Source organism: Colletotrichum paranaense, assembly GCF_030867605.1.
Source record: "Colletotrichum paranaense strain IMI 384185 chromosome Unknown Scaffold_20.1, whole genome shotgun sequence".
NCBI classification, from domain to species: Eukaryota; Fungi; Ascomycota; class Sordariomycetes; order Glomerellales; family Glomerellaceae; genus Colletotrichum; species Colletotrichum paranaense.
The window spans coordinates 450,103-477,564 of record NW_026848978.1 but is presented as its reverse complement, the minus strand read 5'-3'; the positions used below and the strand labels follow the sequence as shown (position 1 = coordinate 477,564).

Sequence of the window (27,462 nt, the reverse complement as noted above, 5' to 3'; positions counted from 1 at the left end):
TTACCGTTGCACTTTTATTCTCAACTGCTTGTTGAAAATCATTTCATAAGGGACTTAGGGCAATCATCGTGTTCCCGAATTTACCGGCCTTTTTTTCTCCTTGATGGGCATATCCATGCCCAGGCCAATGCAACTGTGACCTCACTAAAACCTGCACTCAACGCACTCACTCAACCCAAGAGTCTCATGAGGTGCAGTTGCTGATATGGCCATCCCGTCCGGCTTTGGAATGTCTGATGGTAAGGAAATATCCCAGCCCGATCAAGACCCTTTTTTGGCATCACGTTCCACTCACCGATTCTCAAGACATTTCAAGGCTCTCGCTTGAGCTGGACCGCCAACCCCACCCTCCGCCGCCTCCGCCCAAGGCGTCAAACAACGGCATCGTCGCTTTTGATATCACGTCAAAATTCAAGACAGCCGCGGAAAGTAAGCTGCAGAAATCCTACCATAACGAAAACAAGATGTTGGACTGACCGTCTTGCGCAGCGCTTGCCCCTGGCGAACTGGTCAAGGATGGCTTCTTCACGTTGTTTGAGTCCGTTGGGGCTCTCGAGGTACGTGGGCCGATGAGGGGTTTGACGGAGACTATGAGGGGCTCCCTACTGACGGCCACCCAGATCATGGACCCGAAGATGGACAGCGGTTGCTTGGAAGCCGAGGATTCGCTAGACGTGGACTATGATGTGACACGCCCTCTTCTCCCTGAGGAGGTTCTTGGCATAATCGACCAGCTGCTCTGCCATGAAGTTAGTATCGCGCCGGTAGAGTCATTTTCTCTCTGCTGACTTGGTTTGCAGATGGCCTGGCATGTTGGATATCCTCTCTCTCAGACCGTCCTCACAAGCGTATACGTCGAGTCGATTCTCATGCCGAATCCTGCCACCATCGACGACGCGCACTTCATCAGGGATGCCAACGGCACGCCGCCGGCGCCGATGCATGCCGTTCTTAGAGCATATTGCTTGGGACTCTTAAAGACGTGCGGCAATGTCAACGAGAGGATCAAGAATGAGCATTACTATGAAGTGAGTCTTTTCGCACAGCGACTCGCCTCACCTCCACTCCATCTCCTCAGCTAACCAACTGGTATAGGAAGAGGACTTTGTCACAAATACGTACAACAGGATCCTCCTCGATGATTTCAGCGTAGAGTCTGTACGCGATGTCCTCAAGGACGCAAGCTTCATTCTGCGGCAACTATCGGATTCAATACCAAAGGAAACCATAGACGCCCTCAACAATAGGCTACTCCTCCGATACACGTTCCTCGCAGCCATAGACCACACGCAGTACCGGACAGACCCGGCCCTCATTAGAAGCCCTTGGAAAGAGGCTCTGGATTTGCTTCCTGGTATTAAGAGCACTCATGCGCTCGGAAAGCCCGTGCCTGAGGCTTGTAGTGCGAAACTGCAACGCAAGCTCGCCAGCACGATGCCGCCGCGACCGATTGTCGAGATAAGTTTTGATGACGCCTTTGGGCACCTCACGAAGATGATTAGCGACGGACTGGAAGTTGTGGGAGTGCTCGACTACACCGACGCCATCTGCCTCCAGGTACTTATCTCACAAACACATCCCCATTCTTTTGATCAACTACTCATACAAAAACGTCTAGACCTACGTCACAACCTTCCAAGCGAAGAAGCCCCAGCCCCTCATCTTCGTCCGCACCCTCCTCCAAAGCTTCCTCTTCAAAGACATGCAAGTCCTCGGCCACAAGTCCATCCGCCAGCTCCTCGACGACGACCTCTCCATCGTCTCTCTCCCCAACAGCCCCCTTCTCGACCGCGCCAACGACGACGTCGAGGCCCCGCAGGACCCGCGTGTAGCCATCGCCGACACCATGGAATCCTTCCGCAGGCGCGCCGCCCAGCCCTACCTCGACATCCTCCGCACCTTTTGCCAGAACCGGTGCCGCGTCCGCCGCACCCTGTGCCACATTGTCCGCGACTGGGAGAACCTCCAGTTCGACGCTGAGGACATCGACCAGGTCCTTCAGGAGCACACCGGCGAGCGGCCCCTCGTGTATCAGTCGGCCGCCGGCCAGCCCGTCGAGCAGTGGTCCCTTCCGCTCTCGTCGTGGGCGTACCTGTACAAGATCAAACAGATGGAGTGGATCGTCCAGCTCGGCTTCGAGCTTGAGGTCTACCAGCCGGACGAGCTGGCCGGCATGTACTGGTATCTCAACTTCCTCGCAAAGAACCGCCTTCAACACGTCGAGCGCATAAAATCGTTCGTCGTCCGGAGTCTGAACCAAGCCCGCTCAGGGGCCAGCAACAAATCAGCAACATCATCATCGTCCTCTGGGGGCCTCACACCCGCCGCAGAAGCCCAATACACCAAATCCCTCTCCTTCCTCCGCCAAACCCTCCTCGACGCCGCCGCGACAGAAAGCCTCGCCGACGCCCTCTGCTGCCTCTACACCGTCCTCCACCGCCACCACCTCATCACCCCGCCCCCGCGACCCTACAGCACCGACGAGCTCCGCTACGAGCTGCGCATGAAGCCCTTTGCCGCCATCGGCCTGCCCTCGCTCCCGACGTTTGAGGAATACACCGTCGGCACCTCGCAGTCAGACTGCCCGGCGCGCGACCTACTGGAGCTTGCCGACCGGGCTGTGGCGGGCGCGAAAAGGGCGCTGGAGGTGATGAGCAAGTTTTCCGAGGCCGAGGCGTTTTCCGTCGGGTCGCATGATCGGTGGGTGCCGTCGGTGAAGAACGGGCTCAAGGCGTGCATCGCCACGGGGTTGGCCGTGTCGGTTGTGCGAAAGGCGCTGGACAAGTCGGGCGGCGAGGGCGGAGAACTGAAGGTCAAGGCCGAGGTGCCGACTCCTGACAAGTCATATCACGAGTGGTGGATCGTTCCGCGAATCATACCCGTCGCATGAGATTTATATGACTTTTGGTAGAGAATATATGTGGCACATGAGAAGTAGATACGTGGTGGATTATTGATATCCTACTTTCTAAGAGAAAAAAAAAACAAATTCATAGAATACACCCACCCACCCCCTTTCCAAATTTGCCGGGAATCATGTGATACTTAAATCCAGAGTAATCCCATGTGTCCAATCAACGCTTTGTCCAACCCGTTTTTTACCCCCGTGTTGATATTCCCACATAAAAATCAATACAGGTTCTTGTCTTGTCATGAAAAATGACTGCTTGCTTGCATATACGCTAAGCGGCTCACGCTGATATGCGCACTTGTTGCCTCTAGCTTGCTTGTGTCTACATATATATGCTGGTATGTCCCATCCCTCCACCTACCCCGATGTCATGTTGTTTGACTCGGAGCGGGGGAGGGGTAACTCGGGATCTTCTTTGGACGTGAATTTTACGCGCGCTTCTTGGCGGCAATCGACCTGAGCTTCACGGTCTGCTCGTAGAGAACATCCTTGAAGGCAAAGAGCAATGCGGCGGTCAACACACTCTGGGTGACCTTGGGGCCGATACCTGTGAAAAAAAAAGAGAAGAAAAAAGTCAGCATTGCAGGACCGAAAAAAGGGGGGGACACCATCTCGGAACGACATCCGAGGCAACACTCACCCTTGTAGAGACCGGCGTATCCCTCCTCGCGGATGACTCTGCTAATGGCCTGGGACATACCCTCCTTCTTCTCGCCGTTGCCGGCGACGTGCATCTGGCTCTTGACCGTGATGTACGGGTACGTGACCGAGGTCGCAAACAGCTTGCCCGCGGCGCCGAGGAAGAAGGCAATGGTCGGCGTGACCCGCCTCTTCTTCTCGACCGTGTTCTTCATCTGCTCAAAGAGGGTGTACTGCAGGATGGGGTTGATGACGAGCACCAGCGCCGGGATGACGCCGTTGAAGAGGGCCTGGGGTCCCTCATTCTTGAGGAGCGCCAGGAGGGTGCCGATGGTCGAGGGCGCCTTCTTGGGCTTCGCGGCCTGTGCCTCCTCGTCGGTGGAGCCGGCCTCCTTGCCCTTGCCGCCGCGGGTGGTCATGCGGGTGTTGACGACCCAGATGGGGTTCGTGATGATGACGGTCGCGGAGCCGGCGATGGCGCCGGCGATCATGGACTCGACGGTCGTGAGCTTCTTGCTGGCGCGGCCGGCCTTCTCGGCGGCGGCCTCGAAGAAGGCGCGGGTCCACTCGTACCAGTAGTAGTAGACGAAGTTGGTGACGCTGATGCCGAAGAGGGCGGATTCGAGGCCCGAGTAGAGGCCCGAGACGCCCTCGCGGGCTACGATCTTCTGGACGGCCGTGAGGAAGGCCGAGTCGGCGCGCTTAGATTCGACTTGGGCTCGGGTGGAGAGGGTGATGAGAGGGTAGCTGTTGGCGCGGGTGCGCGCGGATTAGAAGAGTGTCTCTTGGGGTATAAGACAGGAGGGGGGGGGGGGTTTGTGGTGGCCTTACGTCAGGGCCATGGAGAGGAGACCGCCGCCGGCACCGGCGAGGGCGTGGGCGACATTGTCGTTTTGGGGGAGGACTGGCTTCGACATGGTTGCTTGCGAATTGGGTTGAGGTTGAGTGGATGGTGGGTGTGGTGTCGTGGTATAAGTTCGTGGGCAAAAAGGTTCGATAGATGAGACGATGATATTATCGATTCAAAACTGATGCTGCATCCAAATGCGGGTGACGATGGGGTGTAGATGGTATCGTTGCGATGGTTGTAGTAATAATAATAATGGCAGTGGTAGGAAAGGTTGCTGCTGACTGGCCCTATACCATCTCAAACAAGAACGTTCGGTCCCTTTTGGGTTTTGGGGAGCCGAGGTCAAGCACGTTTTCAATGCCGAAGGGGGGGGGGGTCGGAGGGAGTGAGGGAGGGCAGTGATGGGCGTCGTCGTCTGCCGCTAAGAACCTTAACCCCAGTTATGTCATTACCTGCCGTGCTATATATTTCATGCGCGCGATCACAGGACAAGGGGGATGACAAAGGGGTCGCATGTGATGGGGCTCCTCCCCAGAAGCCTGGCACCGTGGCACGCCTGGCACGGCCTGGGAATCCGGGTCCCTTCGGGAGCTCGTGGGGTCGGAGCTATTTCGGGGCCTGGGAAGATATGCTTCATTTGGGAAGAAAATACGCTTCCCATCTTCTTTTCTTACTTGTGTTTCTTTTTAATGATCAAGCACACAGTTGATACAACATCTGAATAGAAGGAAAGCATCAGAAGAGTCGGAGCCATGTAGCAGTATGATCATGAACAGGAATGTTGTATAAGGCGGGAGACATTGTACCTAGTGATTTCTACCCGGCAATGCCTCGGCACCGGTTCCGCTGGGATGTAAGCCAGCCAAGGTCCATTTGGAGAAACGGAAGTACTGCCGAGCATCAAGGGAGAGAATGCCTATCGCATTTGCCTGATAGACCAGGGTACAAAATCCGATCATGACAGCTTCGCGACCCTCTTTCCTTGAGATAAGGCAAGGGCATCAAAGGCACCCACCATCAGCGTCCGTACTTATTCAAAGGCGCATCAGCTAACTCTTTTCGACGAAGCTGACGAGGGATATTTTCACGGACTGGGAATCTGGGTGGGCCACCTGGAAGAGCGGGACTGATCGGAACAGCGGGGAAAAGTTGTTCCCCTGTCATCGCAACCTCAATGGCCTTGGAAGCTGACGGGACGGGACCCCCGCGACCGAGGGGCTGAGCTAAGCCCAATCTGGGACTAAGTAAACAAAACAGATTTGACAACCCAAGTGGCCAGGCCCGACCGTCCCTCTGTGCAGACTGCAGCTCGCATGTACACGGCCACACCACTTCGCGACGACACTTATCCAATGCATAGAATTTGACATATTTCTATTGCTGGTTTCACACGAAGGCCATTGAGCCTAGTTTTTCGTCGTCGTTTCTTCTTTCTTTCGTAGAAAAGTCTATGCGACAAACATAGCGCGCGGCCTTTTTTTTTTTGGTCCTTTTTGCCATTCGCGCATTTCTCAAAATGGCAACGCCACGGCCTAGAGGCGGTAGCGACGAGCTGCTTTCGTCGCCAGACCCGCTCAACGACACCGTCTCCTCCGCCCTCTACCCTTCATCACGTCGCGTAACTCGAAGTCAGAGATCACAACGTCTATTCTCCCTCGGCGGCAGTAGCACTTCGCCTAGAAAGCAAATGTTTGAGCTCGAGGTTGGCGACGACCGTCAGCCGAAACGGCTGCTAGTGACCGTTGAAGCCGAGGGCGATTACGAGAATGTCGGTGTCGGGAATGTTGGGCGCAGATTGTTCAACGCAGACACACCCACCCTTAGCCGCGGCGCATACACAACAACAGTTCCTCTGGCCGGTGATAGGAAGAACACGGCCGTCAAGACACCCGCGCGGAGAGGTCGACCTCCCAAATCCGCCGGAACGCCTAAGACCGGTACGGCGACGAAGAGGAGGGCCACAGCTTCTCCACGAAAGACACCAAGACAAGCCCGCAGAGTCAAGACCATTACCGATTCAGATGGCTTAGAAACCGATATCACCATTCAAGGCACACCGAGATCAACAACCCGTCCCAGACGGGCCACCAGTCGTCAACCGCGCGAAGTTTCCCAAGACCCGGCGCCCTCTACGATACCCCCCAGCACAACCCGGCGTCGCGGCCGCCCAAAGCGCGTCGAGTTTTCCGATCAACCTGTGGAAACGGTCGAGGACGATATCGACCTTGATGGCGTGGCGCCTTCTGACGACGGTCTCGCAGCGAGCATGGAAGACATGATTGTAGACGATCCTACCCCAAGGCGAGAGCTCCCCACGAACCCGATGCCGGAATCCGAACCAGATATCTGGATGCAAACAATGTCAGACCAAGCAACACCGCGCGCATCAACACAAGACAACTCAATCGCCCTCAGTCCGACACCAGCTTATATGCAAGATAAGAGCCCGACACCATCTGAACAGCTTCATTCAGAGTCTGAGAACGAACCCGCATACAACGAATACGATTTCGCACCGGGTGCGCCTAGCGACATTTCATCACTCATTGGCGACAACGATGGCAATGACGAACTCCGCGACCAGGATACTGTTGCTCAAGGCGAAGATTTTAGTATGATTTTCGCCAACTCTATTCCCTCCATGAGGGGCCACATGAGCATGCATGACCTTCGCTCAGAAGATGTCGGTGAAGAGACTGGCTTGATCGTCAACCAGACCCTCGAGACTTTAAGGCGAAGCGGTGCCCTGCATGTTGACGATGATGAGGATGAGATCGAAAGTATCCCCGCCAAGCAATCCTCGCCAGTACAAAATCCTCCAGCTCAAGAGCAGGAGGTTCAGTTGCAGAAGGAGAATGAAGCGCATGTGGACCCCATCGTGGCCACAGAGGCTGAAGAAATCGAATCTCCAGTCGCCCTTCCGTCGTTGCCTCGTCCCGATCTCCCACCTCCGTCTCTCGCATTCAAGGAGACGTCACCGAGCAGAGGGTATCAGTCGCCAGGCCGAGCTAGAAGCAGTCCTCGACGCAAGTCTATCCCGCTTAGCAGACAGCTTATGGAGTCCAAGGTCAAGCAGATGGATGCGGAGAACTCGAGGCTGGAGGAATCGAGAATGGACACCTCGCAGATTGACAACTCGTTTTCCAGCGTACCCTCAAGAGTTTTGGCTGCAGCGACACCCGGTGCTAAGAGCATCCGGCGGAGCTCGATGGTGAATGAGGAGATGTCTGTCATGTACGAAGACGACTTCTCTGAGATTCCGGAAGCCTACTTGGAAGCTGCTACGCCTGGGAGGCCGAAGCTACCTGGAATCAATGACCTTGAGACGCAGCACGAAATCGAGCAAGAGATTGGGCGAGAGGCCGATGTCTCTCAGGCACGCGAGGAGACCTTGATGGACGAAGTACACGATGACACCGTTATGAACGAGGCACAGGAAGAAACCGTCATGAATGAAGCACACGAAGAAACAATTATGAACGAGGCACCAGAAGAAGATCAGGGGGAAGAGAACGCCGAGGCTGAAGAAGCGGAAGAGGCAGAAGAGGCAGAGGAAGAGGCTCGTAAGAGTTCACCCAAGTCCGCAGCCCCATCTATTGCGAGTGTTTCTTACACTCGATCAGACTCAGCCAGAATGCCGACACCAGACGATACGCCCTCTCCCGCCGAAGTTCCTGTCCCTCAGTCAGACGCCAAGACCATCGAAGCGGCCCAAAGTTCGCCAACAGCTGCGTATTCTCAGTTGCCCGAAGAAGCAAGCTCTGATCTTCCGGTCCCGGACCTGACGATTGGTCTTCCTGCGGCCTCCAATGAGTATATCACGCCCGTTGCCCCTGTCTCGTCCCCAATTCCATCGCCCGATGTCAACCTCTTGGCGCCTCGCGCAGCATCACCAGACAACGGAATTCGCCCTACGCTATCTCCTATTGTGAGGGCTGGACGAGCTCTGCAGAGCGTCACGTCTGATGCTTCATCGCCTCCCCGCCAGAACTCTCTCGGTAGCCCTTTCAGGCCTACAACAAGCAGCAGTCAGCCTCAGTCTGCCGCAAAATCGACTCGCAGCTGGACTCAGCCATTGTCCAACTTGATCCAGGCCGGAGCTCAGTTCTTTGGTTCCCCGACCCGCGCCGCAGCACAACCTCAGCCTCAACCCCTTGCGCCGCAATTAACAGGAGAGCCGTTTGATGACCCATTCGGCCCCGAGAACGACCACACTGGCCAGCCCAGCTTTATGGAGGCCTTGAGTAAGAGTATGCGGACGTCTCCCGCCAGAGAAGAACCCGAGGTCTCGTTCTCAATGTCGGGATCGCTTCAAGTCGCTCCAGGCGATGAAGCCGATGAGATGAGCTGGATGCAAGAGGCTCCTGCCCCACGCGAACAGCCCTTCGCCCAGTCGCGCTCCTTCCATTCTAGTACGAACACAGCTTCTAGGTCAATGCACAGTCGGCGACAGAGTTTTGAGATTAGTCTCGTTAGTCCAGATCGTGCCGAGGACACTGAAGTCGAGGAAGAGCAGCCCGGAGCAGAAGATGAGGAGGAGGATGATGATATTTGGGCGGTAGAAGCATCGCGTCCGGCTTCGAATGGAGGCCGTCAACAGTCTTTTGCGAAGCGATCAGCACCGTCTATCCCTCCCAGGCGCACAGCTCTTCCTAGCCCCTGGCAGAAACCCGCCGAGCCTACCCCCAAGCAGACGCTGTTCACGCCGGCGGTGTCACGAAACCGCAAGTCAGACTTTGCAGACGGCGAAGTCGAGGACTTCTCGATGCTTTCTCAACAACAGAGCCGCCAGAAGCAGATCCCTCAAAAGGCGTTTGAGGTTGCTCAGAGGTCGTCCGCCAAGAAGGATCTGGCTGCCTTCTTCTCTTCTCCCAATCTCCTACCTGGAGCAGAGGGCGTCAAGGACGTCTTGGACAAGAAGCGACTGAATCTCCAAGGTGCTGCTCAGCGCCCTGAGCGGGTTGATGCCGGCCTCGAGACAAACTCCATGTTCCCATCTGTCCCGCAGAAGGCTTTTGCCCCTTCCGCCAGCGGGCGTTCGGATTTGTTCTCGCCCGCCAAGCCTTCGGCGACCAAGTCTATCGCTGACACGTACGACTACTCGGATCCCGTATCGGCTATCAAGCCGTCAGTACTCGGGAAGTCGGTCATGGATACCCGTCGCGAGCTGTTCGCGTCAACGAACCTCCGTAGTAGCACCAGACACCGGTCCGAGATCCCAGACTCTCAGCCCAACATGTCTGACGAGGTATCGTTCCCCTCTGTACCGCAGAAGAAGAACTTTACGCCCAACGTGGGGGCCCAAAAGAACACCCAGAACAACCTCTTCAGCAAGGCGCCCTCGGCGGCGCCGGTACCATCGTTGACACCGGTGCGGATGCAGCTCACGCGCGCCGACATCCAGAAGTGGCAGGAGAGTAGTGCCTCCGCCATTGCAGAAAGCTCGCCCACTGCAGCCGAGTCCAAGTCGGTGTCAGAGTCCGAGTCGGAGCAGCGCGCCCGCGTCCTCCGGCCGTTGCCCGACAGGAACATGTCGCCAACAAAGTCGTGCCTGCGATCCCCGCTGAAGCCCCGCACGCCGGGCCGCGTCGTCGAGTTCACGAGCAGCGTCCTCTCGCCCCTCGCGCAAGCCCAGGTCCGCGCGGAGCGGCGGTTGTCTGCTAGTTCTAGCGGTAGCGCCGCTGCTGCGCAGCAGCAGCGCATCGCTGCCATTATGGAGGAGGAAGACAAGGAGAATGGTGATGTTGTTAGTGCTGAAGCCACCGCCGTTGAGGAAGACGAGGACATGAACGAAGACACGGACATCTCCATGACCGACGCACCACAGATGGTAAACGATGTCCAGAAATCAGCACTCGTCGAAGAGCAAGAACCCCAGCGTCTCTCGCAGACAATGTGGTCGCGCGACCACTGGCTACTCCTCGACGACATCATCCAGCTGCGCCGCGAGGGCCCCTTTGACTTTGAGTTCCCCGACGACTTCACCAGCAAGTCGGCCTGGCTACTCGGCCGGTCCGTCAACTCGCACGGCGCCAGCTTGAAGCTGGAGCAGTGGCACCTCGACGTCGTGGACGCGTTCCAGGCCGAGGTGGGCGTGTGGAGCGAGGAGGCGCTCGCCAAGAGGGTGTTTTCGCTCATTGTTGGGGAGGAGCTTAGGAGGCAGGGGAAGGCTCCCAAGGCGCCTTCGGTTCGGTTTTCGTAAATGGTGTGCATGCATATTCATGACGGTGATTGGGGAAGTGCGCGTGTGCATATTGGGCGTTTTCAATTTGGGAAAGTGTCCTGCTTAGTGTTGCAGGGCATATGATTTTCACGACAGTCTCATGCTTAATGAGTGTGTATACAAGCTCTCACCGCGTTTATAAGGGGGAGGTTTGGGAGGCTGGGCGTCACAGGGCATCGTTACGTTTGATTTTTGTTTCTTGTCTTCATTGGTCACTCGGGCACCTCGCCCGCAAAACTGTTAGGATACCACTTCATCAGAATGAATTTCTGTCTCATGCACCGCCGGCATTCGTGTCTATGGTAATAGTACAGTCCCAAATCCATTCCGCTTTGCCAACCCTGGACGCCAGCCTTTGTCATCTACTCGAGCATGGAGGCCTGGTTGGTGTAGAGAACATCCACCACGCTGCTCAGCTTCTCAACCGTAGCCAGGGCGTGGTCGTATGCGCTGTCGCGCTCAGTCTCGTCGAAGATGATGAGGCATCCCGCGCCCTGGTCCAACACACCGATGATGACCTTGTCCAGGATCATCTGAGAGAGCTTGCGCTCCACCTGTTGCGTGTCGAGGCCGACCATCTTTGCGATGTGGCTGATCTCGACACGGGAGAACGGCTCGATGACCTTGATAAGGTTTTGTTCCAACATGGCGTCGTACAGACGTCGCAGGTGGTTGCGGATGAAGGCGTCGCTGCCGAGCTGCTCACGGTAAGACTGAAGGGCCTGCTCGTACTCCTCCAAGGACCGGTTTGAGTGCGCACGGGCAACGGCCTTCATAGCTTCGAGGTTCTTGCTGGCGTACTTCTGTGCCTGCTTGGACGTCATCAGGTTGTTGACGTCGTCGGCCAAGTTCAACATGATCTTGCACAGAAGCATGTACTGGAGAGCGGCAGTGGCCTTGACTGACTCGTCCTGGGTGTGGTAGCCATCGAGGGCCTCGATGAAGTAGGAGAAGGCGGTGTTGAAGTCTTTGTCTTCGGCGTGGAGCATACCGCTCTGCATATCGAGGTGGGCTTGAAGAAGAGGCGGGGTGTAGACGGAGGCGGCGCTCGTGCGGGCGCTGGTGAGGGCGGCGCGGGCTTTGGGAATGTTGCCGAGGGCGTGGTAGACACGCGACTCGAGGAGCTGGACTTCGACGAGGACAAGCTTGTCGTCCAGGCGCTTGAGCTCGCGGAGGAGACCGTTGATGAGTGTGAGTGCGTCGTAGTAGGATTGCTTCTGCATAAGGAGAGCGACCAGGCGGGTCTCGAGGTTCTGGCGCAGGAAGCTGCGGCGCTCCGAAGTTGCCCATTCTATACATGACTTGGTAACTGCGATCTGGATATCGGTACTGCCCTCAATCTTCTCGAAGAGGTCAAGCAGGGAGCGGACTGGAGGGGTCCTAGTTAGTCACGCCGTTCTTTCACAGCTGGGAAGAACATCAAATTGAATCCATACCGAGCTTTGCTGTCTTTGCCTTGGCGAATGAAGACAGGGTTGTCCGGCTTTTTGTGATCAGGTCGACGAGCTCCTGCGTCTTCCTAAGCGGGTTGTTAGCAAACATGGGGCCCCCACGATGTCATCACCGGACCAAGGAGGGGCTCACTTCTCATCCCGATACAACTCTCCCAAACCAAGCAACGCCGTCTCGTACTCCTTTACCGCAGCATCGGAGGTTGCGGAGGAAGGGGGCTGAGAGATGATTTCCTTGTAGAGCTGCTCTGCCTTTCTGGGATCTGTCTTGGCCACCTTCTGTGCCTCCTGCACTCTCGCCGATTCGCCCTGAGCCATCCTGACTGATTGATTTGACGTCGAATCGGATATGGTGGGTTCGAATTGGATTGCTGAATTGAGCTCGTGTGTCGTCGGTGTTGTTGAGTGGTGGTTTGCAGAAAGATCGCCGGATTCGTGGTGGGTTGCAGGTAGCTTGGTGCAGTGTCAAGAGCTCCAGCCGCCGCCTTCAGACAGGTCCAGGTTGCCATGACCGACGCAAGCAAGCCCGGCCGGCCAGCACCTTCGGTGGGCTGAAGGGCAGGGGCCACACGGACCGAGATTGATCCGCCACCTTATCTGATTGGCGATTATCCTCCGATAAGTCCCCACCCCCACTTAAATTTTTGGGAGAGAAGTTCTGTGAGACTTTCAGAGCCATCGAGGATTCTATGGTCAAGCAAGACATAGCATCGCGCCCGCCAACATGAAGATCAAGGCCATTTCTCGGAGCGTGGAGGCCTACCAGCCTCCAGGCGCAAACGCGCAAAAGCTTCCTCGGTAATTATAGGCCAGTGGCATCCGCAGACCTTGGCTAATCGCAATGCAGCAACCTCGATCCCGCCCAGCACCCTATGGAGCGCGCCAGAGAGTAAGTAGGCTTCGCCACATGCTGCGATCCAAGCTGACGAAGGAATACAGGTACACCAAAGCCCTGAACGCTGTCAAGCTCGAGCGCATGCATGCCGCGCCTTTCATCGGACAGATGGGCAGCGGCCATGTCGAAGGAGTACGTCCAAAACGAGAAGCAGAACGCCTATTGTCCCCGATTTCTAACAACTGAACCAGGTTTACTCGATGGCCAAAGATCCGAACTCTCTCAAGCACATGGCATCGGCCAGTGCCGACGGTGTGATCAAAGCTTTCGACCTGACGAGCCGAGCCGAGATTTGGCAGACGAAGAGCGCCCATTCTAACATCGTACGGAGTCTCTGCTGGACGAAGGACGGAAAGCTTCTGAGTGCTGCGGCGGACAAGACCATCAAACTCTGGGATCCCTACAACACGCCTGGCGATTCTCCGCCGGTCTCCTCATGGCTGGGTACGAATGGTTTCCTCAGCTTGTCCCACCACCGAACGCGAAACGCCTTTGCAGCCTCGTCTTCCTCCAGTGAGATCGCTATTTACGACCTCGAGCGACAAAGTGCGGCGCCCGAGGTGCTGCGCTGGCCGAACGCGACCGACTCCATCAACTGTGTTTCCTTCAACCAGGTCGAGCAATCCGTTCTAGGAAGTACAGGCGACGACAGGAGTATCGTCCTCTGGGACGTCCGTACTGCGATGCCCTTGACCAAGACGACGATGACGTTTACCTGCAACTCTCTCGCCTGGAACCCGATGGAAGCCTTCAACTTTGTCGTTGGTAGCGAAGACCATAACTGCTACGTAAGTCATCTGAAAGCTAGCCTACCCCTGAACATACAGTTAACGAGAATCAGATGTTCGACATGCGCAAGATGGACAGAGCGCTCAACGTCTTCAAGGGCCACGTCGCCGCCGTCATGAGCGTCGAGTTCAGCCCGACAGGTGAAGAATTGGTTTCCGGATCTTACGACCGAACAGTGCGCATCTGGAACCGCGATCAAGGACACTCCCGCGACATGTACCACACCAAGCGCATGCAGAGGGTGTTCAGCACCATGTTCTCCCCCGATTCGAAGTATGTTCTCAGTGGTTCCGACGACGGTAACGTCCGTGTCTGGAGAAGCAACGCCACGGACAGATCAGGCATCCGATCCGCCAAGCAGAGACAGGCGCTCGAGTACAACGAGGCCTTGGTTGAGCGATACAGCCACATGCCGGAGGTCAGACGTATTAAGAAGCACCGTCACCTGCCCAAGGTTATCAAGAAGGCGGGCGAGATCAAGAACATTGAGCTCTCGTCGATCAAGAGGCGTGAGGAGAACGAGCGCAGGCACACCAAGAAGCAGTTCGAGAGGCGGAAGGGCGAGAGAGAAAAGCAGATCTTGGCCCGGGAGAAGTAGGCGCATTCTGGGCTTGCCACTTTTGGCGTTATTTCTTTGCATTGTTCGGCGTTGGGGCGGCTTGTTATGTCCATGTAAAAAGGAAAAGGGGGAATAGTCGTGTGAAAAGTGCAACTTAGATAGGGTTATACCACGGATCAACTCGTTTGGTCAAAAGAATGTAGCAATGATCATGAAATAGAATCATGAAGTAGGCTTATTAATTCCGTTCATTTGATCATGATTAGGTACGTGCTGAAGCATGCAAACTTGCGTCCCTGGCCTCCCCTCCGCGCCCTCTCGGGTGACCGACATGTCCGCCGGGCTCGGATAAGCTTAAGACAGCTTGACGGCGGCGCTGACGGGAGCGGGGTCTCGGCTCGTCTGGCCGTGGAAGATGGGCGGCTGCCAGGGGCTCCGGGGTGTTTTAGTGGTCGTCCCACCAGGGGTCTCCAGGGGAAGCTGCCGCCAGGGAGGGGCCCCTAGGACGCTTGGCCACCGTTTCAACGCCTCAGGTCCATCCACATGTGACGAGTTCCCGCCAGAGCGTCAAGCTCCCTTGGTGGCCCAATTGAGGTTTGGCTGTGCGCTTCTTCGTCTCATCTTTGTGCGTTTTTTCCACTTCCAACGCTGGACGACACATCTTCGCTTTTTTCCGAATCTCTTCTTTTCATACTCTCATCCTAATTTTTCGAATCTGTACAGAGTGCGACTCCTATACAATCTCTCTTAATAATCGAACTCTCGAAACGACATAGAGCTCCTACACTGCTCGACCCCTCGCACCACCACCACGACCGTTACTACCAGCCATCCTCCCCCAGACGTCCGCGATGGAATACCCACGCCCACCCCAAAGCGACTCGTGGTTCGCGCCGCTCTCCCTCGACCTCCTCGTCAAGGTCTTCAAAATCACCTTCTTTCACCCCTTCGTCTCGTGGATCATCCCCCTCTGCTTCCGCGCCCAAGCCCTCCGCTGGGATGCCCCGCCCATGCTCGTGTCCATCGCCTGGGCATGCTTCATCACCGTCTGCTGGATCGCGCAAGCGGTCAACCTGCGCATCGCCTACGGCCTGCCACGCGAGGTTGACCTCACCGAGGAGGTAATCGTCATCACGGGTGGCGCCAGCGGCCTGGGTCTCCTCATTGCCGAGGTGTACGGCATGCGCGGCGCGACCGTGGCGGTGTTGGACGTAAATGACATGGAGAACGGCGAAGCGCGGGGCGTGACCTTCTACAAGTGCGATGTGACGGATAAGGCACAAGTTGCGAGGGTTGCGGCGCAGATCGAAAGAGATGTAAGTTTACCAACCGCTTCTTACAAGGCCGGAATGCGCCATCACAAAGACAGAAAGACTAACCATACTCCAGCTCGGCACCCCAACCGTCCTTATCAACAACGCCGCCATCGTTAAGGGCAAGTCCCTCCTCGACCTCGAGTTCGAGGAGATTGAAAAGTCCATCACCACGAACCTGACCGCACACTTCTACACCCTAAAGACCTTCCTCCCGCCCATGATCCGCGGCGGCAACGGCGGCACCATCGTCACAATGTCCTCGGTCCTCGGCCACCTCGGCGCCGCCTCCCTGACAGATTACGCCGCCGCCAAGGCCGGCGTCACGGCCCTGCACAAGTCACTGACCGCCGAGCTCGCCGCCTCCCACCCGGAGATCCGCACCATCCTCGTCGAGCCGGGCCAGCTGTCGACCCCCCTCTTCTACGGCGTACAGACCCCACACGCCTTTGTCGCGCCCGTGGTTGAGCCCGTCGACGTCTGCAAGGAGGTCATTGCCGCCATCGACGCCGGCAAGAGCGCGCACGTCGCGATGCCGCTGTACGCGAGGTGGATTCACTGGTACAACGTACTCCCCGTCGCCGTCCAGCAGATTGCGAGAAAGGTTGCGCGTGTGGATACTTCCATGCAGACGTTTATCGGCAGGCAAGAGCGGGGGATGAGCGAGAAGAACGGGAGTCTGATCTAGATCTATGTTTGTTGATTTTTATGTTTTCCTGCACAAATATCCATGGAAATTCCTGCGGTGCCGGCACCGAGTGTGGTTTTCTCTGTAATGCCAACAAGAGGCGGGACATACAAACACGTTTAAAGTCTCAGGACAATTATGAATAAAACAATACTATAATTTCAAAAGAGCATATCTTGAATTTGATCAACCTTGAGTCACTCAAGTGCTTGCCTCCTTGTCTCCCGAGCCGGACAGATCTTGGGCAGGCGATACCCTGTTCAGCCCGTCGAGTTTCTTATACGTCAGAGCATCGAGGTCGACTCCGTCGAGGGCACGCGCCTACGTCTTCCGATTAGCTTTTCTACCGCAGGGAACAGTGTAAGAGGGAAGGAGGGAGGCGGAATAGGACAAAGAGGGGAAATCTCGTACACTGATGCCATAATAGTCCTCCTTCAGAAAGTCAATCCCCAAACTCGATCCGCAGGCACCACAAAACATCTGGTCCTTGGTCTTGGTGTTGAACCGGTAATTCGTGCACTTTTCGCGCGAGCCGTTGTGCCATGTGACGTCCTTCTTATTTGGGTCTTTATTTTTTGAAAGTCACAGAGTGTCAGTCATAGCCTTATGCGTTCATGTATTATGACCCCAAAGATACCTCCATGATTGGGTATGAGGCGTCGTAGGGAGGGTGTTTGAGGTAATGATATCCTAGGCTCTAATCTTGAGATGGAGGGGGTGTGAGAGTGAAGGATAACTCACAGATGAGGAGGTACCCGCTACGCCGGCAGATGGAGCAGTTGCAGTTGAGGACCTTGTACCCGTCCTCCAGCGGCGGCGAGAGCGTGAGAGAGAACTTGATGGCACCGCAGTGGCAGCTTGCGTCGTATGTCTTTGACGGCTTGGGGGCTTCTTCTGACGACATTGTTTTTCTTTTCCTGAGATGGCTCTGACTGTTACGGTTTCGGATTTTGAGGCCGATGAGTCTGGATGGGAGTTGGGATAAGTTGAGGATCGTTGGTCAGATTTGGCCTTTGCTATTTTGTTTGACGTGGTGTGACTTTGAATGTGAGTGAAGAGTGAGGTGTGAGTGGTGGTGGTGGTGGTGGTGGTGGTGGTGATGGTAATATGACGCTGCTTACTTAACCAGCTCACAAGTGGTTCACAACTCGCTTACCTGACTTGAGTATGTCGATGGTGGGCTCTGAAGAGGAAGCTTCAGAAAGTGGCTTACAGGGGCAAGATTGTTAGGTTCTTAAAAATGGAAATGGAACTGTCCTAAAGGCTCTATGAAGGAGAGAGGTCTATATAGACGTGAAATTACGAACAACTCGAGCCATAAGACAGGCAAGAGGAGGGGTCGTAGAAGGATTCGTTGATAACAAGTGTAAGAGCTACCTGAACCCGGCTTATCAAAAACACAGCCACAGATTTCCCCTCACTCTTTTCATCTCCCATCCCGTTTGAGTGTAAGCATTACGCTCTCGTAGCGTTAGACCCAGCCTGTAAGATCGCAGACCTGGCTGAGGGAAGGTGGCCACTTGACACGGAGCGAACTGGGGCCGCACCCCGTGAACTTCACCATGTACAAGCAGTATCTAATTGCACCAAACTTCAGCTCTTCTGTACGTCGAGTTGTGAACGTGAACTCGTATGGATAGGTGGACGGGTACAGAAATAGACAGGCGCGACGGGATCCATCGTCCGGCATCGTTCGACCTGCCGCATCGGGCCATGTCACCGCGACGTGCGCCCTGCGAATGGGGGATCCTAAAGATGCGGGCAAGGGTCCCGACACTAAGGTACGGATGCCACCACATGGGACCTGGGCTGAGATGCCGATTTGCGGGGTCTTGGCACAATGTGGTTACCATAAAGTGTGAAAAGCTATTTGACGTGCTTTTACTAGCAAGAAGAAGGGGGAGGATTAGTGAGTAGTTTTTTTTGTTTTCTTTTGGGCGAGTATATTTGTATCACAGAGAAGAGCAGCACAAAGCATCTTGTAGGGGACGCATAACTTTAATAGAATACTGAGGTTATTCAATTTCTTTGTTGTATTAAGTTGTTGGTTGGGGGGTGTGATTAATCGTAAAAGGCTACGGCAAGGTTTGCGTAAGGCAAAAAAGATTTTGTGGTATCAGATGAACGATGCTCGTCATAAACATCTTAAACAAGAGATGAGAAACCCCGTCTCAATTTTTCCCCGCCTCCATGGTATCATCAAATTCCAAAGACCACATGAAACGAGACAGATTCGTGTCTTTATACATACGAGGTAAATATCGCCATCAAAGCGCAGAATGTTGGGATTAGGTTTTTGTTCGGATGGCAAATGGCCGAGAAAATACTGTTCTTTCACACAGCATTCTCAGCCTTGTCGCCGCTCGTCCTAGCTCTGCTCGCTTCCATCGCGGCAATGGACGGCGGCTTCTCGTTGTCCTGGTGGTGGCTGGTGTGTCCATTGCTCAGCGGCGCAGGCGCCAGGTCCTCCTCATCAGGCTCGTCGGCGGGCGCGGCGAAAGTCGGGGCGTACGCAGACTTGGCGCGGATCTTGTGGCCCCAAATGTAGAAGATGACGGGGATTGGCACGAGGGCGATGGCGACGCAGCCCAGCAAGGTCGAGGCCCACTGGATGCCCATGCCGTTGAACATGTAGCTCGCGAACAGCGGGAAGCCGGCGCCGCAGAGGGAGCGGAGGAAGGTGTTGCCGGCGATGGCGGAGGCGGCAAACATGAGGTAGGCGTCGACGAGGTAGTTGAGGGCCTGGAGGAAGATGGACATGAGGCCGAAGCCGGTGAAGAGGCCGCTGAGGGTGGGCACGATCCAGTGGACGTCGGCGCGGTAGCCGGACCAGCCGAACCAGAAGATGCCGATGGCGAAGAAGACGCCGCCGGCGATGACGCTGGGGAGACGCCACTCGGGGATGGGCACGCCGTTGTTGGCCTTGAGCTTGCGGAGGTACCACGGCTGCTGGAGGAGAACGGTGACGCCGGCGATGAGCTGGCCAGTGATCATGCCGAAGAAGGTGAGACCTGACTGGCCCGCGCCGAAGCCGTGAACGCCGCGGAAGACGAAGGGGTAGGCGGTGAGGAAGAGGTAGAGCAGGCCGTAGATGAAGGCCATGTAGACGGACAAGGCGGTGACGATGGGCTCGCCAAAGAGGAGGCGCATGGGGCGGGAAAAGTTCTTGTTGACGAGCTCCTTAAAGTCGATTTCGATTTCCTCCTGCTTGGCGTGGATGCCCCAGTTGCGGGTGCGGCGGCGCAGCTCCGAGGCCTTGCTGACGAGGATGACGGGCGGGTACGTTTCCTCGAGGAAGAAGAGGTCGAGGAAGAAGGCGAGGAAGCCCATGAAGGAGGGGATGTACTCGGTCCAGCGCCAGCCGAGGTGCGACTCGACGATGAAGCCGCCGATAAAGGGCGCCAGGAGTGGGCCGGTGAAGACGGCCATGGAGAAGACGGTGATGGCGGTGCCGCGGGTGCGGTTGTCAAACATGTCGGAGAAGACAGCGGCGACGACGGCCAGGGGGCACGCGCCGAAAAAGCCGGCGAAGAAGCGGCATATCAAGATGGTCTGGAGGTCCTTGGCGACGGCGCAGCTGATTGTGAAGATGGAGAAGCCAAACATGGAGAGGACGAGGGGTAGTCGGCGGCCCCTCAGCTCGGAAAGGGGCGCCCAGAGTGTTGGGCCGAAGGCGAAGCCAAGGACGTAAAAGGAGACGCCGAGGGTGCCGACAGTCGCGGAGACGTTGTATTCTGTCGCGATGACTTGCGTCGCTGCTGAAAAGATACTCGAGGTGAAAGCCGACGTCATCGTGGTGTAGCCAAGCATTGCGGCTGTAAGCAACCTGCGAGCCAAGACATGTCAGTCACCAGCGCCCCCTAGCCATATTTCACCGAAACTCGACAATTGGCATTGGCGAACTTACTTCTTCTTAATCGGCCAGTTCTGCGCGTGCAGAGGATCTTCAGGGCCATCAAATTCCACAACGTAGTCCTCCTGCTCCGGCAAAGGTGGCGGGTACGGCTTGCCTGCGCCCATGGCCGGCAGAGGCCTCCTCGACTCCCTGCTCTTGATGCTGCGGCCGACGGTGTTGGAGTGCTGGCTGCGGGCAGTGGCAATGCGGCTCAGGGCCGTCGGGTGACGCTCGAGGTCATTTTGGGTCGAGACGCGGCTGATGCCGGTGCCGGTGCGATACGCGGCGGTGCGGTCGCCCGTGTGCGAGGCCGTGGATGAGGAGGTTGAGGAAGAGGAGGCGGAGAGGACCCGTTCGATCTCGTGGCTTTCGCGGCCGTGGTAGCGGTTTGGAGAGGCGGCGCGCTCGGCGTCCGCGATTTCGCGGTCGACTTCGTCCATTGCCATTGTTGGACGAGGTCGCTATGTGCGGGCTGGGTGTTGATTTGGATGTTGTTTTGAGATGCTGATGCTGGCTATAGATGGTTCAACAAAGTGAAGAACGGATCAGGGTGTCTCGCGACAGATTGGGCAGTATGTATATAACGCCAATGGCTAGAGACTTTTCTTGGGCGCGGAGAATGGGAGCAAAGAGCTCATGCAATGGTGCGTTGTGCTGACAGGTAGCTTGGAGCTATTGTGAAGGCGGCGCGCCGAGCTAGCTACGTCAATCTAGTGTAATGTGGAATAAAGGGTCGGTGATATGATGTAGGGCCGTCTCCCGATGCAATGTAAGCGCCAGTCAGATTCGGGGGAGCTCTAGATCGGAGACAATTGCAGGAAGTGCTCGTGGATGTATTCGCAGTGGGGGGTATGACTGGAGATGCTAGATACGCGATCGGACAAGTTGGGTGGTCCCTTCGTCTTATGAACAATGAATTTGTCTGGGCGTTGTCTGAAGATCCAGAGATATATGAGAGGGATGGGGGGAAGGCGAAAGATCGGTTCAGATGAAGAAGCAGTGTATTAGTGAGGAAGTGGGTTCGAGGTTGTGAGAGAGTGGGTTAGGAAGCGGACTATAGATGCGCAAAGGCCGAGGGCGAAGTACTATGTATGGAGATAGTCACATAGGAAGACGGAGCAAAACGAGGATGGAGAAGAAAAAAAATCAGATTTGTCAAGTCAGGTATGAATGACTCTGTTCTCAGCTGATGGATGGGAGCCGGTACATCTCCCGGGTGACCAAGCCAAGGGGGAAAGAATGTCGGGTGCGAGTACTTGAATACCACAATACCTGGGTCGGTACGGTAAGGTAGCAAATGGGGTCGGCAAAGTCCCACTTGGGGAGGCCTAAAGAAAGAGGGATCCATGGAAAATCCACGGGCGCAACATGCCTGCTGAGATTTCCTTCTTTGCTGTGCAAGTTTTGCTTGCGCGCCCATTGCCCATACAAAAACTTCGGCTAGGAGTTCGGCATCACAAAAAGAAAAGCGCGAACGACACGAGCCCGAGTGGGAAGAAGGGTGTGGCCCAGGCACACACGCCGCACACTGCAGAAAGGAGGAAAGACAACCTGGAATGTGGGCCCGGACGGGGCCGGAGGCGGTAGCCGGCACTGCAACCTGGGAATTCTCTACTTCTTGGTGGTGATGGAACCCAGCCGAGGGATGGGCAAGGTGGGGTTCCCATCTTGGCCTTTTTGGTTTGTCAGTGTCGCAGCTTTTTTTCTTCTCTCCTTCTATGCAGCCGTTCGTACCTTACCCTTCCTTGACCCGATCCTGCACGATCGATAGGGCCCAGGGAGGCAGTGTTGTTACAAATTCGACATGTTGCACGATCTTTCTTACAAATGCGGTTCGTTCTTAGTCACTTACCAAAGTTTAATGTACCTATAGACAGACGCATACATGCAAGCAGCAAAACAGAGAATGAGAGGAGACCATGGATTAGACTTCCGTCATCCAATAAGGCTACCAACTTCAATCCATCCGGGAAGGAACACTCAATCGAACTTTTCGCAGAGTTTCTGCACACCCACAGTCCTCCGGATGGCTCGAGCAGAGCACTACCGACCTTACTCCGTAGAGTACACAGCAAATCAGAGTTTGCCATGATCTTCCTCAACCGCGCCCTAAACCATCAAGCCAATTAACTAGAGTTTTTGCTAACCGGTCGGATCCGACGAAAAAAATCATGGGACATACGCAGGAGGAGAAAGGTTAACACCGGGTATGATGTCACTGGGGCTGGACAGTCTGGACTTAAGCCTATCCGAAGGCGCGGTGCCTCCGAGAGAGAGAGGAATGGCGACGGTTGTATCCGTACGGTAAGAAAGGAAAATTGTCTATCACGGTAATGATTGGCTCCACCTAAGGTAGTGTCAATTCGTTACCAATTGTCAAGAGTTCACATTCCCGTCACCCATTGACATATTCTCTCGCTATTCTCCCCCCCCTTCGGCCCCGCGCCTTTTCGGAACCATCCTATGCACTGCTTTAGTCATCAGCCTTAAACGTCACCTTGCGTCTGCCACTTTTTCCCTGCAGCACTGACTAGACAAAACGTGCACAAACGCCACGGCATCCCCGGCCGTGTGCATCCAACTGTTCGGCGTCTGTCGGTGTCTAGAACGCCGTATGGCTACCTTCATCGACGTTGTCGACGTCGCGCGTGGGATACTTGGAAATTCCACGAGAAAACGCTGCAAGACGGTCACAGGATAAAAATCATAGAATGGGCAGCAACCACACACATGAAATAATCACAATAAAAAGAAAACCCTAGCCAACCACAAAAAGGAAGGGGAATAACGGATTTACGGGGAGATTACATGTCCCCTTCAGGCTTCAGGATGATGATCGTGGGTCCTGACTCCCTACATCCACCCGATCTATCTCATTTTCAACACAAGCTGACAAGTTCATCCACAATTTTCCACGGGCCGCGGTCTTCGGCCGTTATTGTAGACCCTCTCGCCGAATGCCCAACCCAGAGCGACAGCCCAATGCCGCTTCTTGCCGCCTCCTAAGTTTCCGCCCTCCAAAGCTCCTTCAGTGACAGTCCAGGGCAGGAAGAAATAAGAGGGTAAAAAATATCCCGAACGAGCTGGTTTCTCCACTCACACTTGGCAGTCGACGCAACGATCAAAGCGTTCCAGAAAGGTCTAGAATGCTTCATCGCCCCTCCCTTTCTATCCGTACCTACTTTACTGTAGGTAATCTACGGAGTACATCTGAATTTTCCTTCTAGCCATACCGATCTAATTAGTATCCGTACAGCAAAGATCATTGTAGTGTAATTGGCTGTTTTGATTCGCTATTGTCATCTAAGATATGTAAAATACCAGGGCACATCCCACCCCTCTAGGTAGAAAAAATCAAGGATCCCCATATGCACAATTGCACACCATGGGCACCATGCAGCATGCCAGGGGGTCGCCGGCAATTCGAGGCTATCGTCGGACGCCCCATCCGTTCTCTAGCAGATTCGTCGCCTCCTCGAGACTCAACCCCGACGTCTCGGGGTAGATGCGCCAGATGAGCCCGTACCCAACTAGACACACGAGCGCGTAGAGCACAAATGTCCACGATGGGCTCAGAGCGTCCATGAGTGGGAGGAACGTCAGGCCGACGACGAAATTGGCGCCCCAGTTGGTCGCCGTCGAGACGCCGCTGCCAATCGACCGTACCGCGAGCGGGAACAGCTCGCTCTGCATCCAGGGGACGTTGCCCAGACCCAGCGCGTACGCCGCGACGTAGCCCATGATGCTGACGAGGATCAGCACCGCCGCGCCCCTGTCCGTGCCCGCTCCCTCGCCGGTACCGCCCTCCGAGGCTGCCGCCGTTTCGGGCCGCAGGTCGACAAAGGAGAAGCCGTATGCCGAGAGCATCAGGCCCGCAATCATAAACGGCAGGGAGTAGAGCAGGATCTTGCGTCGGCCGATGCGGTCGATGAGGCACAGCGCCGCGACCGTGAAGATGAAGTTTGTGACGGCGACGCTCATGGCGGTGAGGGTGGGCGTGCCGAACCCCACCATCTTGAAAATGGTCGCCGAGAAATACATGAGCGAGTTGAAACCGCACAGTTGCTGGAGGCCCTGGAGCAGGCAGGTGATGACCAGCGCGCGCTTGTTTCTCCCGACGGAGAACAGCTCCTGCCAGCCTCCCCACCACTCCATGCGCGGCGAACCCTCACGCCTCATGACCTCCCTCTCCTCCCTGATCTCAATCTCAATCTCCTTGATGACCGCCTCGGCGTTCCTCATGCCGCCGACCGTATTTCCCAGCACCCTCTCGACGACCTTCTTGGCCTTGAGCGACTGGCCCACCATAACGAGCCAGCGCGGGGACTCGGGCATGAGGGCGAGGATCGAGCACTGCAGCGCCGCGGGGAGCGCCCCGAGACCGACCATCCAGCGCCACCCCGTCGACTGGTCACCGTACTCGGCGAACGCCCAGCCGATGATGTAGGCGACTACCTGACCCAGCGTGATGAAAAGGACGTTCATCGTCACGAGCCGGCCGCGGTGGCTAGCGGGCGCCAGCTCGGCGATGTACAGGGGCACGACGAAGCTGGCGGCGCCGACAGCCAGGCCGACGATGGATCGCCCAATGACCATGGAGGTGACGGTGCCGGCCCAGGCCTGCATCAGGGCGCCGAGGATGAAGAGGATGTCGGCGACGAAGATGACGCGCTTGCGGCCCAGCGCGTCGGCGACGATGGAGGAAAAGGGGGAGACGAGAAGGGCGAAGAGGGCGGTGCTGGAAGTGATGATGGACTTGTCGAATGTCGTTAGGACTCGGTTCGATAGGGAGGTGTCGATCTTGACGAGCGTTGCTGATATTACGCCCGTATCATCTGCGCAAAGGGGTTTAGCATTTGCCTATTCTTCTTGTCTCATGAACGGTAGAATTGGGGGGGCGCCGAGACTCACATCCAAAGAGCAATCCACTGATGCCGGCAGCAAATGTGAGAAGCCATACGAAAAGACTCGGGCCCGATTGGCGTGCATGCTTCATGGACGCTGGTAGCACATCGGCCTCCTCTTCCGCGTCCCGGTAGTCAAGCTCGTCGTCTCGGTCCTGTCGGCCGGCCATCAGCGGAGCATCGATTGAGTCGGGCATTTTGGCGGTAGATCCACGCCAAAAAGGTTAGTGTTTGGGGGTGTGCGTGTGTGTCCTGTCTGTCGGGTCTTTATTTTATCATTAAACCTGTCGCAAAGTGTCGAAGAGAATGCAAAGGAGAATCTGAAAATGCCTTTCAAGAGGCCATGCTGCGGAGTGCGTCTCGGCACCGTCGGTCGAAGGCGAATGGAGGATGGGAGGCGTAAAAGGGTAGGTGATGGCGATGCTCCGAGATTCCCTAACAGCGGGATGCCAGCCACGTTACGTGTTTAGAGTTGAGATGTCGTAGCCTCAAGTCCTCCCTGGGTCCGGAAGCTTGGGGCTTTGCGGGGCACTTTGTCACCCGGGCCCCATGCACCCGCCAACTGTTTCGGGGATACTTTGGTGGTATATGTGATGCGGGCACCGTGACAAAGTATCATCTTATCTCACGGGCCAGGCGGGGAGGGCCGCATCTATCGCCCGAACCAGTCAGCTTCAACACTCCGCGAATCCGAAACTCGGCAGCTGTTCACCGCCCTCCACCGCGAAGCACTGATCATTTGCGCAGCGGAATGAGGAGCCGCTCAGACGTCGTCATTTTTGGGATAACCGAGTGAGTCTCTTGGAGTGCTGTGGCTTTGTGTGGGGGTTGTTATAGATACCAGGTTCTGTAAAGGGGAAATTGCGACAATTTCAATTCAGAAAATGAAGCTGGTGTAGGACGGCGGAGCTGGGACTGCGAAAGGGACCTTGGACAGGACTCATGACCAGACCAGGGCCCATAACTCTAGATTTTGGATTAAACGCAGAGTTGCAAAGTTTCAACGTTGGTTTGTCGCCGTGCCCTTTGCTCGGCAGACACATCCGCAACCTGGGACGAGTCGAGATGTAGGCAAGTAAGGTCTATAGGAAACGTGCTTTACGTACCTTTGATGTACTCAGATGGCGCAAAATTAAGTGGAGGTCACCTTTGGCTCTTCGATAGTTAGGTAGATGGATAGGTATCTCAATCCTATATGCGCCGCTTCAAATGTTCAGATGTTCGCTTCAAGGAAGCCGAGCAAACCTCCGTAACTCCGTCGCAATGTCAACCTTAGTACGGAGTATGCTGCTTTGCAATCATTAATCATTGAGGTGTGATCCGAAGTTTCAACTTCAGATCAACACGGTTCTCCGGACTTCTTCTGCACGCTTGGCCATTTCGGGTGACCGAAGAGTTGCTGTTGCTGTTGCTGGATAAGTACCCACCGCAGCCAATAGATAGTGAGCTCGAGTACACGAGGATGTTGTACATTGAGTCCTTGATCGTGAGACCTTGGCTTCAGAAGTAGCTTTGAGTTTCACAGATCTCGACAACCGTCTTTGGTCCATGATAGAGTATTTCTCACTCAATCTCATAATGTAAACATCTAATCGATTGTGTAGCGCGATAAGGCACGTCATGTCGCGTGGGTTTTGCGACCTTTGTGGTATGGACCGAACGGCTTGCCGGTGACACACTCACCATCACCAGCGCCCGTTTCTTTCGTTTTCCAAGACTTGCGGCGGGCCAATAGAGGTGTGATCGAGAGAGTCGACTTTTTTTTTTTTTTGGTGGCTTTCGTTGGAGCCCCGCCAAGCGAGCGACCAAGTCTTTGCTTGGCTAGAGGTAGCATGGCGCACCTCTGAGTTGCTCGTACATGAATGAAGCATCTCGCTGAAATGTTAAGAAGATATGCTCTCTTCTTATTAGATCCTAGTCCCTTTGGAATCTGTGTTGAGTTTGCGAGGCATGGCTGTATCGACACTGAGCCCCGGTAAAACTTTCAGGCCCGGCCTAGCCCTTGGCCTTGAGAGCAACAGACTCCGAGGCTGATTGCTGGACTGCTAGTGCAAGAAATGGGCACCTTGCAGCATGCGAGGTAATAAGGAAGCTTGGGTCGGCCATAGGCAGTCACCGCAGGGTACATTAAACTCTCGGGCTACATGTACGGATACTCGTTGCAACTCATTAGTTTGTCAGATGTCAGATGAGGATGGTGCAGGGAGAGACGTTTGCGGGCCTAGCTCTGCGGGCGCGAAAGAGTCTCGCCCGGATCCTTGAGTGGACACAATCTATTCGTAGGAACGCCGGTAACCTATTTTTAAGGTACACAGAGAGTGCTTTTGTGCGTCCCGCCAAGGCAA

General features: G+C 55.6%; 9 protein-coding genes across 9 annotated transcripts; 4 read left to right on the top strand and 5 right to left on the bottom strand.

Moving 5' to 3' along the window:
* Nucleotides 1–205: 205 nt before the first annotated feature.
* On the top strand, nt 206–2,890 carry CPAR01_15680 (Mak10 subunit; the record flags this gene model as incomplete). Its single annotated transcript, XM_060499928.1, has 7 exons — nt 206–239; nt 307–429; nt 490–557; nt 621–749; nt 801–1,028; nt 1,096–1,557; nt 1,619–2,890. 7 exons carry the CDS (start codon nt 206–208, stop codon nt 2,888–2,890), a joined length of 2,316 nt encoding a protein of 771 aa, XP_060341504.1.
* Nucleotides 2,891–3,339: 449 nt separating this feature from the next.
* Nucleotides 3,340–4,467, bottom strand: CPAR01_15679 (uncharacterized protein; the record flags this gene model as incomplete). The annotated part of the gene is made up of 3 exons (XM_060499927.1): nt 3,340–3,458; nt 3,552–4,297; nt 4,382–4,467. The coding sequence occupies 3 exons, from the start codon at nt 4,465–4,467 to the stop codon at nt 3,340–3,342; spliced, it is 951 nt and encodes a 316-aa protein (XP_060341503.1).
* Nucleotides 4,468–5,916: 1,449 nt separating this feature from the next.
* On the top strand, nt 5,917–10,602 carry CPAR01_15678 (uncharacterized protein; the record flags this gene model as incomplete). Its single annotated transcript, XM_060499926.1, has 1 exon — nt 5,917–10,602. The coding sequence occupies one exon, from the start codon at nt 5,917–5,919 to the stop codon at nt 10,600–10,602; it is 4,686 nt and encodes a 1,561-aa protein (XP_060341502.1).
* Nucleotides 10,603–10,985: 383 nt separating this feature from the next.
* CPAR01_15677 (PCI domain-containing protein) lies at nt 10,986–12,392 on the bottom strand (the record flags this gene model as incomplete). Its single annotated transcript, XM_060499925.1, has 3 exons — nt 10,986–11,992; nt 12,060–12,142; nt 12,208–12,392. The coding sequence occupies 3 exons, from the start codon at nt 12,390–12,392 to the stop codon at nt 10,986–10,988; spliced, it is 1,275 nt and encodes a 424-aa protein (XP_060341501.1).
* Nucleotides 12,393–12,798: 406 nt separating this feature from the next.
* CPAR01_15676 (WD domain-containing protein) lies at nt 12,799–14,356 on the top strand (the record flags this gene model as incomplete). Its single annotated transcript, XM_060499924.1, has 5 exons — nt 12,799–12,872; nt 12,922–12,963; nt 13,014–13,101; nt 13,161–13,757; nt 13,811–14,356. The coding sequence occupies 5 exons, from the start codon at nt 12,799–12,801 to the stop codon at nt 14,354–14,356; spliced, it is 1,347 nt and encodes a 448-aa protein (XP_060341500.1).
* Nucleotides 14,357–15,168: 812 nt separating this feature from the next.
* On the top strand, nt 15,169–16,318 carry CPAR01_15675 (short chain dehydrogenase; the record flags this gene model as incomplete). Its single annotated transcript, XM_060499923.1, has 2 exons — nt 15,169–15,633; nt 15,707–16,318. The coding sequence occupies 2 exons, from the start codon at nt 15,169–15,171 to the stop codon at nt 16,316–16,318; spliced, it is 1,077 nt and encodes a 358-aa protein (XP_060341499.1).
* Nucleotides 16,319–16,519: 201 nt separating this feature from the next.
* Nucleotides 16,520–17,222, bottom strand: CPAR01_15674 (glutathione-dependent formaldehyde-activating enzyme; the record flags this gene model as incomplete). The annotated part of the gene is made up of 3 exons (XM_060499922.1): nt 16,520–16,639; nt 16,730–16,884; nt 17,060–17,222. The coding sequence occupies 3 exons, from the start codon at nt 17,220–17,222 to the stop codon at nt 16,520–16,522; spliced, it is 438 nt and encodes a 145-aa protein (XP_060341498.1).
* Nucleotides 17,223–18,652: 1,430 nt separating this feature from the next.
* CPAR01_15673 (major facilitator superfamily transporter) lies at nt 18,653–20,659 on the bottom strand (the record flags this gene model as incomplete). Its single annotated transcript, XM_060499921.1, has 2 exons — nt 18,653–20,144; nt 20,226–20,659. The coding sequence occupies 2 exons, from the start codon at nt 20,657–20,659 to the stop codon at nt 18,653–18,655; spliced, it is 1,926 nt and encodes a 641-aa protein (XP_060341497.1).
* A 2,983-nt stretch (nt 20,660–23,642) lies between these two features.
* On the bottom strand, nt 23,643–25,314 carry CPAR01_15672 (uncharacterized protein; the record flags this gene model as incomplete). Its single annotated transcript, XM_060499920.1, has 2 exons — nt 23,643–25,048; nt 25,125–25,314. The coding sequence occupies 2 exons, from the start codon at nt 25,312–25,314 to the stop codon at nt 23,643–23,645; spliced, it is 1,596 nt and encodes a 531-aa protein (XP_060341496.1).
* Nucleotides 25,315–27,462: the final 2,148 nt, after the last annotated feature.